Source organism: Microcaecilia unicolor, chromosome 8 (genome assembly GCF_901765095.1).
Source record: "Microcaecilia unicolor chromosome 8, aMicUni1.1, whole genome shotgun sequence".
In the NCBI taxonomy this organism is placed as follows: Eukaryota; Metazoa; Chordata; class Amphibia; order Gymnophiona; family Siphonopidae; genus Microcaecilia; species Microcaecilia unicolor.
The window spans coordinates 225,840,987-225,853,251 of record NC_044038.1 but is presented as its reverse complement, the minus strand read 5'-3'; the positions used below and the strand labels follow the sequence as shown (position 1 = coordinate 225,853,251).

The window sequence follows — 12,265 nt, the reverse complement described above, 5'->3', positions numbered from 1 at the left end:
CCAATGAAGGTGTGCGGGCTCAGGCTCTGGTGCATGTTGGGGCTCGGCTGAGTCTGTTTTACCAGAGCTGGGCCCAAATCAGGTCAGATCAGTGGGTTCTCAAGGTGTTTCGAGGCGGATATGCGCTGGAATTCGAAAGCTGTTCTCCCGAAGTGTTTCTGGAATCCTTCTGTCGGTCTTGGAGCAAGAGGGCAGCAGTGAGGGACACTCTGCGGTGGCTGCTCGCGTTGGGAGCCGTGGTTCCTGTTCCTTCAGATCAGCAACGCTCAGGGTGCTATTTGATCTATTTTGTGGTCCACAAGAAAGAGGACACTTTTCGTCCCATTTTAGATCTCAAAAGGGTCAATGCGGCACTCAAGGTGCCCTCTTTCCTCCGGATGGAGACGTTGCGGTCGGTCACTGGTGCGGTCCGGAAAGGAGAGTTTCTCACTTCCCTGGATTTGACGGAAGCTTATCTTCGCTTTCCTTCGTGCAGCCTTTTGGTTCCAAGTTACAGGGTCTGATTCGTCGGTTCCTTGCAGAGAAGGCGCCGACGGCCCGTACTTATCGTCAGGTCCTGGGCCTGATGGCGGCGACCATAGAGGTAGTTCCGTGGGCCAGGGCGCACATGCGTCAGGTACAGTCAGCTCTGCTCAGTTGTTGGTCCCCTCTGTCGCAGGACTTGGAAATGTGTTGTCTGCTGTCGGTGGCCCCTCGTCTCAGTCTCCGCTGGTGGCTCAACCCGCGCAATTTGGGAAAAGGAATGCCGTTGGAGTCCCCACAGGGGCTGGTAATGGTCACAGATGCCAGTCTGCAAGGTTGGGGGGCACATTGTCTCGGTCAGGTAGCTCAAGGCCGGTGGTCTCGGGCAGAAACAGAGTGGTCCATCAACCGGCTGGAAACTCGGGCCATTCGGGTGGCGCTCCAGGCCTTGACGTCGGTGGTTCGCCACAAGGCAGTCCGAGTGCTCTGTGACAATGCCATGGCAGTAGCATATGTCAACCGTCAAGGGGGGACGAAGAGCCAGTGAGTTGTGTCGGTCTGGGGACTTTCGGTGATCTTAGGGCAACGGCTCGCTATGCGCAAGTTCAGAGATTTTTTTTTTTTTTTTCAGTCGCTGAAGAGACCCTTGAGCGGAGGGAATCGACGCTCTTCTGTTGCCTTGGCCTCGGGAGTGACTGTATGTGTTTCCTCCGTGGCTGTTAGTCGGTCGAGTAATATAGCGCATCGAACATCACTTCGGTCGGGTGATTCTGGTAGCTCCGGATTGGCAGCGTCGACCATGGTACGGAGACCTGGTGCGGTTGGCAGGGGCGGCGGCCCTGCCTTTGTTGGGATCAGTTCTGTGTCAAGGCCCGATAATCATGCCGGATCCGGCTCGGTTTTCGCTTATGGCTTGGCTCTTGAGCGGCACAAGTTGAAGAAGAAGGGGCTTTCATCCAGTGGCTTTGCTACGATGTTGAGTTGCCGTAGACGATCCACTTCCTTGGCGTATGTCCGGGTTTGGAGAATCTTTGAGCACTGGTGTGAAGACCATCGAGTTCGGCCGTTTCGCTCTTCGGTGGCGGAAGTTTTGGAATTTTTGCACGATGGTGTTGATAGGGGTCTGGCCTTGTCTACACTGAAGGTTCAGGTGGCAGCTTTGTCATGTTTTCGTGGGAAGCTTCAGTGAAAGTCCTTCGCGTCTGTGCCTGAGGTAGTGCGCCTCAGTGACGGATGGTGCCTCCGTGGGATTTGAAGCTAGTTTTGGATGCTTTGATCAGGCCTCCGTTTGTGCCGCTGGTATCGGCATCTTGTAAGGATTTATCTTTAAAGACGGTCTTGTTGGTGGCGATTACTTCAGCACGGAGTGTTTCAGAGCTTCAGGCTTTGTCTTGTAGGGAACCATTTTTGTCCTTTCTGAGGGAAAGGTTTCGTTGCGGACGGTGCTTTCCTTTTTGCCCAAGGTGGTTTCCGAGTTCCATGTTAATCAGGTCATCTCTCTGCCAGTGTTGGGTGATATGGCTGGAGATTCGGAGCAGCGTGGTATTGCCAAGCTGGATGTCAGGAGAGTTTTGAGTTGTTATCTCTCTGGAACTCAGGACTTCAGAGCCTCTGACCGTTTGTTCGTTCTTCATGGTGGCCCAAAGAAGGGTGCAGCGGCTCCTAAGGTGACCATAGCACGGTGGTTGAAGGAGGTGGTTGCATCTGCTTACTTGGTGAAGGGTCCTGTGGTGCCTAGGGGCTAGTCTGCTCATTCCACTAGGGGAATGGCAGCCTCGTGGGCGGAGAATAGTATGATTTCTCTGTTAGATATTTGTCGGGCTGCGGTTTGGTTTTCGTTGCATTCCTTTGTGAAGCATTATAGGATTCCTGTGCATGCAAAGGACGAGGTGCACTTTGGGGCAGCAGTTTTGACCTCTGGCCTTAGTAGGTCCCTCCCGTAAGTTAGTTACTGCTCTGGTACGTCCCACGCGTCTTGACCGGTCTGGAGGGTCGCTGAGGAAGGTGAAATTAGATCTTACCTGCTAATTTTCTTTCCTCTAGACCCTCCAGACCGGTCAAGAGCCCGCCCTGTCTGTATTGGAGGCCAGGAGGTGTGTTTGTTGGATAATTCTTGGCTGCTGTAGATTGTTGTTTCTCTAATTGCAGACTGTTTATTTCTGTTTTGTGATAGGAGTCCGGGACTGGTGGGGCTCTTCTTTGATAGTCCACCTGTAGAAGCCCAACTGTTTTATCAAAGGCAAAGGAACATGTTTCTGTAAGAGCAAGCGGAAGATGTTTCTTGTTTTTGCAGTTTACTGTGACCACGTACAGGGTTGTTAGTTGTTGTTAGTGTTTTTTGTTTCTCTGCTTTGTCAGGGTTATACTGGCTAGTGGAGGTTCTGCACAGGTTATATATACAGGCTTCAAAAGCTTAGTGTTTTCTCAGTCTCCCTCTGCTGGTAGGAGGACATAACCCACGCGTCTTGACCGGTCTGGAGGGTCTAGAGGAAAGAAAATTAGCAGGTAAGATCTAATTTCACCTTAGGTAGTGCACAGATGTAAGGATGAAGTCTAATGTGTTTAATAAGAGTCTTAGGGTGTTTGTGGAGCTAGCAGCTTCTTGCATACCATGTTTGGAAAGAAAAGTCCGGTGGTTTTGTGTCAAAACAATGGGTTTTTGAGCATGTAGACTGTTGATTGTTTCTTGACATGTATTTCTCCTGTTGGCAGCAGGTGACTGTTCTTTCTTTAGTTTAGCACCAAGAGGAAGTAACCTGCAGTATACTTTTAAAATGTGCTGTTCAGGGCTCTGATTGACCCAGGAGTTCAAATCCAGTCTGGAAATACTGGAGTTTTCTCCAGTGTCAGCCAGGGAGAGGAGAAAGATCTCTTCACTGACACTCTGTGAGCAGTTATACTCTGTAACCTGTGAGCAGCTCTATTTCCTGTACTCCCCAGGCACTAGTGACTAAATGTTTAGATAATTTTAATATTGATCCATATTCAGTTATCTGTTATTGTGTGCTGTTTTTGTTCCATCTGTTTTTATGGTTCACTGTTCAATATTTTTATGACTTGACTCAGGTGCAGGTGGACCTGAGCTGTTCTGGGCATAGACCCTTTACGTGTCTGCAGGGGTAGCCCCAGGTGGGTGCTAGGCATTTTGTGACAGACCTTGTCCTTCTTTTTTGGTGGCAGTGTGGTGGGATTGTCAGGCTCAGTGCGTGTAGTGAGGGTCACCATCCACTGAGTGGTTCAGAGGAGTTTTTTTTTGTTTTTTTTTTTTTAAATCGATCCCTTTCCTGTTCAGTTTTCTTTTTTTTTTGGTAGTATTAGGAGATAGCAGCTTGCTGATGGTGACTGGTAGCAGTCCTCAGACACTGGATATTCATGACATAACACAAGAGTGACCGGATGACCTCAGCGGGGAGGAGCTGCAGGACCGGTCTGTGCAGAGTTCTCCTGGGGGGGAAACCAGACTCCATGTGGGTAGAGGCCCATGAGCTGGCAGGGCTAGATGCCACATGAACTAAGATCTGGCAGATCTACATGGTAGAGAGCGACAGCGGCTGGAACAACAGTGGCTAGAGGAACTGCAAGAGTGACAGCAGTGAGAGGAGGAGGAGTTCCAGCTCAGAAACTGGAGCCAGTATCCAACCCAACCCCTGCGTCGAGGCCAGAGACAGGATCCATAGCCTGGATTGGGCCCAACTTGTTTGTACAGTTTGATGGTACCCGAGGTAACACTGATGGATATCTAACTGCCTTAGAAAATTTTTGCCGCCTCATTGAGATTCCTCAGAAAGACTAGGTGCGCTATCTGGGAGGAAAGCTCACTGGTAGAGCACTTGAGGCATTCCAAGGATTGTATGTGAAGACGTGCTCCCAGTTTGAGGAGGTGCACAAAGCTTTATTGAACCGTTATGCCATTACCCCTAAGACCTACAGGCTACAAATTTCCAGACTTTGCAAAAGGGTGCGGATGATACTCACAGAGAGTCTGTGATTCAGTTAAGATACTAGCATCAGAGTTGCTGAGGATGAAAACTTGGAGGACTGCCAAAATCTGATGGTCCTGGAGCAGTTTCTTCAGCGTTGTCATCCAGAGGTGAGGGAACATGTTCAAGATCACCAGCCCTGTACTCCAGAGAAGGTGGCTGAGTTGGCTGACATCTTTTTGGCTAACCATCCGTGGTTGGCAAAGAGAAGCCATCCTTATCTGCAGCAGCCAGGATCAAAGGGCAACCAGAGCCCTAAGCCAAATTCTATGCCTCAGACTGTCAGCAAACTCTTTTGTTCCCCAAAAACCTAAAGACTTTAGGCATGAATGTCCTTGTTACCAGTGTGTGCGTACAGGACATTTCAAAGTGGATTGCCCAGATAATCCAAAGCCTGCACTAAAAAGCGTTCCAGTTCCTGCACCAAAGCTGGTGGCTTTCGTGGGTGGCTCCAGTCCCACAAAGGCTACAGCACAAAAAGTTACTGGTTATTCATCAAGCAAGGGGTTGCCACAACACTACAGCATCCCAGTAACTATGAATTGGACCCAGGTAACTGGACTTGTAGACACTGGCTCTAGCGTGACTTTATTACGACCAGAGCTAGTGCCGGAAGATGCTATTCTTCCAGGGCGCACTGCGAAGGTAGTGTGGGGCATTGGATCCAGAGACACTACCCATTGCTGAATATTTCCGGATTGGGGTACCAAGCCTGGATACAGAGAACTAGGAATAATGAAAAACATGCCAGTACTGATGCTGTGTGGGACCGACATGGGTCCAATGAACATTACCCTTGATATCAGCATCAGCATTTCTGCTATGGTGACCCATAGTCTGGCCTGGGCGGCCCAACAAGCAGAAGCAGCAGAGATCACCTCTCCAGTTCCAGATCCTGAGCCAGTCCAGATGAAACCAGCTGACCAAGCGGCAGGAGGAGGCGCTCCAGTGCTTCTAGCAGCATCAGTTCCTGAGGTGACCAGGAACGTGAGTATGGAACAGCCTGATTTCACTGACACACCTACTGATCAGACTGTTGACCCTGATTTGTCAGAGTCACCAGCAGAGACCCTTCCAGATACGTATACTGATATAGGACAGAGACATGCTTTTCAGGAAGCACAACACTCGATCTTGACCTGGAAGCCTCGAGGCAGAGGGCTGGTCAACTTGTAAAGAACGTATCCTATGGAAAGGGGTCTTGCTGTACAGAGAGACTGAGCCTGTTGATCCTAACAGGCCCTAGGCAGCAGGCAAACAGCTTATAGTGCCCAAAGCATATAGGGAACAACTCCTACAGACTCCACATGACATTCCACTAGCAGGACATCAGGGGGTGACCTGCACACGCACTAGATTGACACATAACTTGTATTGGCCGGGAGTATCTTGAGCCGTAGCTATTGTCGAACCTGTGGTGCGTGCGAAAGAGTGGGTAAGACCCAAGATCACCCCTGATCTCCCCTGAAACCTTTACCCATTATTAGTGAGCCTTTTGAGAGAATAGCTGTGGAAATAGTGGGGCCTCTAGCTGTCCCAAGCCGGACTGGGAAAAGGTAGGTATTGATAGTGGTGGACTTTGCTACCATATATTCTGAAACAGTAGCTTTATCAATAGAATCAGAGAAAGTTGCCACTGTACTGCTATAAATATTTTCCCGGGTAGGATATCCATGAGAAATGCTCTCAGACCAAGGGACACAGTTTATGTCTGAGTTGATCCAAAATCTGTGGCACACTGTGGATTGAAATCTGTACGTACTATTCCATATCACCCTGAAACTAATGGGTTGGTGCAGAGATTTAATGGGACATTAAAGCATATGTTAGACTTGTGGCGTCAGGTGACTGAGACTGGGAAAAGTACTTGCCCTACCTACTACTGCATACGGAGAAGTACCCCCAGAGTCTACCGGGTTCTCCCCATTTGAGCTGCTTTATGACCAGAGGGTGAGAGGGCCCCTTGCCCTAATAAAAGAACATTGGGAAGGGACAATTGACACCTCTGACACCCCTGTAATTGAATATGTAGTCAACATGCGGCAGAGATTAGAAGAACTTGTGGGCTTTGTCAGAGATAACTTGCAGGCAGCCCAAATTTAAGCAGAAGACCTGGTAAGATCATAAAGCCCAGGGCCAGCAGGTACTTGTTTTAATCCCAGTACATCAGAATAAACTTCAGGCTAACAGGGCAGGACCTCACAAGGTCATAAGGCGCCTGAATGATACAAACTATGTTATATCTATACTTTCTCAAAACAGAAAGCAGCAATACCTGTCATGTAAATATCTTAAAGGCCTATGCAAATCACACAGCCATGGTACTAGCTGTGTGTGGTCCACCAGAAGACTGTCAACATAGTGAACCCATGCCTGACTCCTAGCAGACATCAGTGGGATCTGACACTGAAGAGAGACTATCTAAATGTACAGACTGTGGAAAAACCTTCAGTCAAAAGGGAGAACTACAAGGACAACAGGCAACATGTATAGAAGAGTCACATCTTACATGCACTAAATATAGAAAAAGGTTTACTCTTAAATCATAGCTAACAAAGCACCAGAGAATCCACACAGGAGTAAAGCCATTCATATGTGCTGTGTGTGGTAAGCGTTTCTGTCAGAAAATACTCCTCACTATTCACAAAACGAAGCATACAGGATTAAAACCATTAGCATGTATTGAGTGTGGTAAAAGCTTCTGTTATAAGCACTGGAAGGGCGGTGAACTTGATAATGCTGATGGACTCTCCAGAAAGGAAGAGCCAGAACCGCCCTGATACTGGACTCTTGAGACCCAACCAGCGGTCTGTAGAGGCCACAGTCTGGGGTCTCTCTGTTAAGGAGGGAGGTGTGATGAAACAGTGGGTTTCTGAGCCTGTAGACTGATTCTTGAAGTGTATTTCTCCTACTGACCAGCAGGTGGTGGTTTCTTGTTGTAAAGCTGTGGCAGAAAGTGACAGTTCTCTCTTTAGTGTAGCACCAAGAAGAAGTAACCTGCAGTATACTTTTAAAATGTGCTGTGCTGGGCTCTGATTGGCCCAGGAGTTCAAATCCAATCTGGAAATACTGGAGTTTTTTCCAGTCTCAGCCAGGGAGAGGAGAGAGAAAGATCTCTTCACTGAGACCTGTGAGCAGGTATATTTCCTGTACTCCTAAGGCACTATCCAGGTAGTAACTAAATGTTTAGTTTTAATATTGATCCATATATTCAGTTACCTGTTATTGTGGGCTGTTTATGATCCACTGTTTAATATTTTTGTGACAATAAACCTTTTTTTTTTTTTTTTTTTTAGTTTATCTACTCTGCTTGTCTGGACTGACTAAAAATCCTGGTGGTTTATGTGTTGGGTTTGTGAGTGCTTTCTAGGAACTGTGGGACCATTGGGATTGTGGGCCCAGTAACCTAGAAATCACTGGGGATAATTTGAGAGCTGGAGACTTGTACCAGACACAGCGAAGGTGATAAACACATACCATACTGTGCAGAAAATTGACATAAATCTTTGTTTACTTAGACCAATAAAAACTCAATACGAATCACGTTTCGGCCACTAGGCCTTCATCAGGACTTGTCTGTAACCAACTAAAATATCTCTAAGAATGGCAGATTACATGACAGCCAATAACTGTTCAAAATTAAGTCGCCAAAAGTCAATGTAGCAATATCGCTCCTAACTAAATAAAGATTTATGTATCATCTTTATGCACTGTATGGCATGTGTTCATCGACTTTCCCGTGTGTGCAGCAGAGTGTTTTTCTTTGTTTTCCTGTATTTTATAACATACACGTGTACCTTGCAACATACTGTGTGGTGATAGCAACAAATACATGTAGACCTCTGGGCATAAGCATTAAACACTTATAAAAGAATCCCCATATGCATATCAAGTTATGTCCATATAACTTTAACACTGCCATGTGCCAAGAAATTCAAACATTGGAGTTTTGTGATTACCTTAAAGTTAAGTAGACAAATCATTAGATGTTATTTTCTGCATGTCATAGATCCATGTTGACCTCTGCCTTCTTCAGCATCGGGATTCCTCAGTGCTTTTTGCATGGTTTCTTGAATTTTGTTTTTGTTTTTCCACCTCCCTTTGCAAGTCCATTCCGTGCATCCTTTCCATGAAAGAAATATTTTCTGATGTTGCTCTTTAATTTTACACTTTCGGAGCATCAGATTATTACGTCTAGAAACTTCTTTCTGATGAAAAAGTTTGTTCCTTGTGTCTTTGAGGTAAGTCTCTATTGTAATCCCTCCTCTAGTAGAAAGAAATTTCTAGACGTAATGATCTGAAGCGAGAGTAATATCGGAAAATAATTCTTCATGGAAAAGATGAATAGAATTGCCTTGCAGAGGGGGTGAAAGAGGCAAAAGCAGTGCTGCTACTTTGCTGTTATTTGTCCAGCTTCTAGCGCAGTCCACCATCTTTGAAATAAGCATGTTATCAGTGGAAAATTCATTGATAAATATAAGGATTAGGGAATGTTCTGTTTTGATACAATTTTGGAAAACTATCTGGTCTGTTTTCAAACACCCATTCGGCTTCTTGTCCATCTAAATTTGACAGCCATATATGGGGTCAAACTTGGTTGGTTAGTTTCTAAGTCAAAAACCCAACCTGGCCCTTTTTAGGTACATATTTAGTGCATTGGGAGGTAGGTACTTTTACCAGGTTATATTTTTCCAGCTAACCTCTGAAGTTAGTTGGATACATTTTTTTTGGAAAATACACCCCTGCGTGATAAATTCGTACTTGACGGCTGATCAATTTTTGTTAGGAGGAACAGTTGAAATATCAGATCATAATCATCATCTTGATCACCGCTATTAGAAGCATGGAATTTTCATGAGAAATGGGATTTCCACTTTACCACCAAATGTCCATAAAAGTGGCTTGACTTAGAACCTTTTCTTCTGTGTAATGGCACCTTGGTAACGTATTGATTGTGCCCATGTAAAGCTGGAGTGTTCCCCCCCCCCCCCCCATATGAATGCAAGAAGAATTACTGAAACCAACAGAATGGGAGGGAAGCAAGGAAGGAGTTTCTCTTGTTTTTTGTTAACCTTAGGAAACTGTTTCTATATCATACTATCCTATTTGGCTCACGTAAGACATAAGGGGAAACAGATACATCAAATTAATGGTTTAAAAAATATATACAGCTAAGAATATGTTAAAGATTCAGCTCACATAACAGTGCATTTAGCTGGAGTTTGATAGTCTTCCTCAGTTTGTTCTCTGCAGTCTGGATGAGCTCAGCAGGGAGCATTGGGAAGGGGATAGAGAGCCAAGCCACCTCTGCTGTATAGGAGTTGAAGCAGTTTCATAGCCAAGCATTTTTTTTCTTATAAATTAAACTTGACAGACATTGAAGAAAGGAGCATGACAAACGAGAGAGTAAAAGGGCAAAGACCTCACGTAGACAGATTTTTATTTCCTTTTGGGCTTTAATTTTTCAGTGCAATTTATCTGATAACTCTGCACTGACTTTTCATAATCACCATTCCTGACTTCTCTTGCTGCAGGGTGTACTGGGACCTGGATATCCAGACAAATGCAGTGATAAAGCAGAGGGGTCCCTTGGATGTACTGCCCCCACACCCTGACGTAGAACTGCTTCGTTCACAGCTCATCCTGAAGCTCAGACAGCATTATCGGGAGCTCTGCCAGCAGCGAGAGGGTAAACTCAAGGCTTGTCACTTCTCATGCTTGCCTTCTGCTCTCTCGGGTTTTAGTGCTTTTATCTCTCGCTCCTTCCCCATTTTGTGTAATGATTCTGCTAGTGACTTTTTGTACTCCAGTTTCTCCTTTCAGTCTTGCACCACATCTTTCATTCTCTGCCATGCCCATTATCACTTTGTCTCCTCCAGCTCTGCTCTTTGATAACTTTTAACAGCCCCCCTTCCTTGTCCTTCCAGGAATTGAACCCCCACGGGAATCCTTTAACCGGTGGATGTTGGAGCGGAAGGTCATGGATAAAGGAACAGATCCATTGCTGCCCAGTAATTGTCAGCCCATCGTGTCTCCTTCCATGTTCAGAGAAATCATGAATGACATTCCAATAAGGTAACCATCACGCAGGGCCGCCCAGCCTGCCTCCTTTTAATTCTAGAGCAGAAAAACAGCCAGACATGTCAAAACTTGACTGGAATGTGTTACTAAAAAATGATGTTAGAACAGGAAGTTCACCCTGAACAAAATAAAATGTGGGAAACCCAATTCCTGTCATCAGAGCTTCAATACATACTGGGTATGTCTGGCATGATGCTGGAGTAGGTGGTAAGTACTGTATAAGGTCATTTTGCATTCCACAGTTTCAAAGCATCACCCCTGTAGGATCTTACGATGAGATTTACCTCACACCTTTTCAATTGTAGCTCAAGATGAGTTACATTTGGGTACAGTTGGTATTTCCCTTTCCCTGGACAGCTTATAACCTAAGTTTGTACCTGAGGCAGTGGAGGGTTATGTAACTTGCCCATGGCCACAAGGAATAGCAGTGGGATTTGAACCTTGGTTTTCCTGATTTGTAGGTTGCTGCTCTGACCATTAGGCTACCCCTCCACACCACTGTCACAAGGATACTTTCCCCTGATATTCATCCTGCAGCATTCAGCATTTATTTGGCTTAACACAAGCAAAAATATCTGTATATTCTGCGGCAGTACCTGGATTGTGGCTGCTGCTAAAAATCCGGGATACAGTGGTGAAAGCCCAGTGCTCTCTGAGAAGCGGCATTTATATAGCAATAAAAAAAGCTGGAAAGATCACTGTTGCCCGGCTAATTTTGAATTTGCCCATGGACTGTACTAGCACTATCCAAATAGCACTGTAGCAGACTAAAAATTCCAGGCCTTTCTATCTAGATAGTAGCGCTGTGGTGGTCTGTATAACTTCTTGGGCTGTTCTAAGCAGATAGTAGCACTGACATTTTTTTCTCAGTGCCATTTGTCCAGGTAGCAGGTTCAGCTATCCAGATAAATGCTTTTGAATATTCCAACCCCTTTTGCTACTTTAGAGGAAATCCTGTATGTTGGGTGGAAATTTAGTTTATTCATTCTTAATATACTGCCTTTCACATAATCAAAGCGGTTCACCTTAAAAATTGTAGCACTCCCAACTAAAAAGGTAAAGAGAAATTTGCAAAGCTAGAGAGTGAAAAGTCCAAATATGGCGCACACGGCTGCCAGTCACCTGGCCCATCACAACTCAGGCCAGTGGGAAAAGCTCCTAACCCTTATTCACTTTGTTCAGAACCCTTATTTTGTCATCCTCACTTTAATATTCCCTTATCTCTTGTTTGTTCTGTCTGTCTGTCTTAATTAGATTGTAAGCTCTGTCGAGCAGGGACTGTCTCTTCATGTTCAAGTGTACAGCGCTGCGTACGTCTAGTAGTGCTTTAGAAATAAGTAGTAGTAGTACAGAGGAGTTTTTGAAGGAACTTTAAAACGCTGGTAGGACTGCCGAGTATGAAAAGCAAAAGGAAATGCGTTTCACAAGGATTGGCTTTCAGAGAAAAAGGCAGAGTGGCAAATAATCTGAAAAGTTACGTGTGCGCTATTGTAGGAATAGATAACCGATTCTGGGATGAGGATTGTAAAGTACATCGTTTGGGGCAGAAGACAGGAGATTCTGTTTCTCAGAATGGAGTCACTGTGTTTGGAGGGTTTGTGCAAGCAGATTCTATAGAATGTTCTCTCATTTGGATCATGTTTTCAGATTATCACGCATCAAGTACAGGGAGGAAGCTAAGCGACTGCTCTTCAAATACGCAGAGGCTGCCAAAAGGCTAATTGAATCCAGGTTGGTATGTT

At 45.6% G+C, this 12,265-nt stretch overlaps 1 protein-coding gene across 3 annotated transcripts in view; it reads left to right on the top strand.

The window, feature by feature from the left end:
* The window catches only part of PCIF1 (PDX1 C-terminal inhibiting factor 1), a 60,086-nt gene that overhangs the window by 22,305 nt on the left and 25,516 nt on the right, over positions 1 to 12,265 (top strand). For all 3 annotated transcript variants that reach the window (XM_030211550.1, XM_030211549.1, XM_030211551.1), the window contains 3 exons: positions 9,977 to 10,131; positions 10,370 to 10,517; positions 12,171 to 12,254. In XM_030211550.1, the coding sequence (XP_030067410.1) occupies positions 9,977 to 10,131; positions 10,370 to 10,517; positions 12,171 to 12,254 (387 nt within the window). The remainder of the gene's footprint in view (positions 1 to 9,976; positions 10,132 to 10,369; positions 10,518 to 12,170; positions 12,255 to 12,265) is intronic.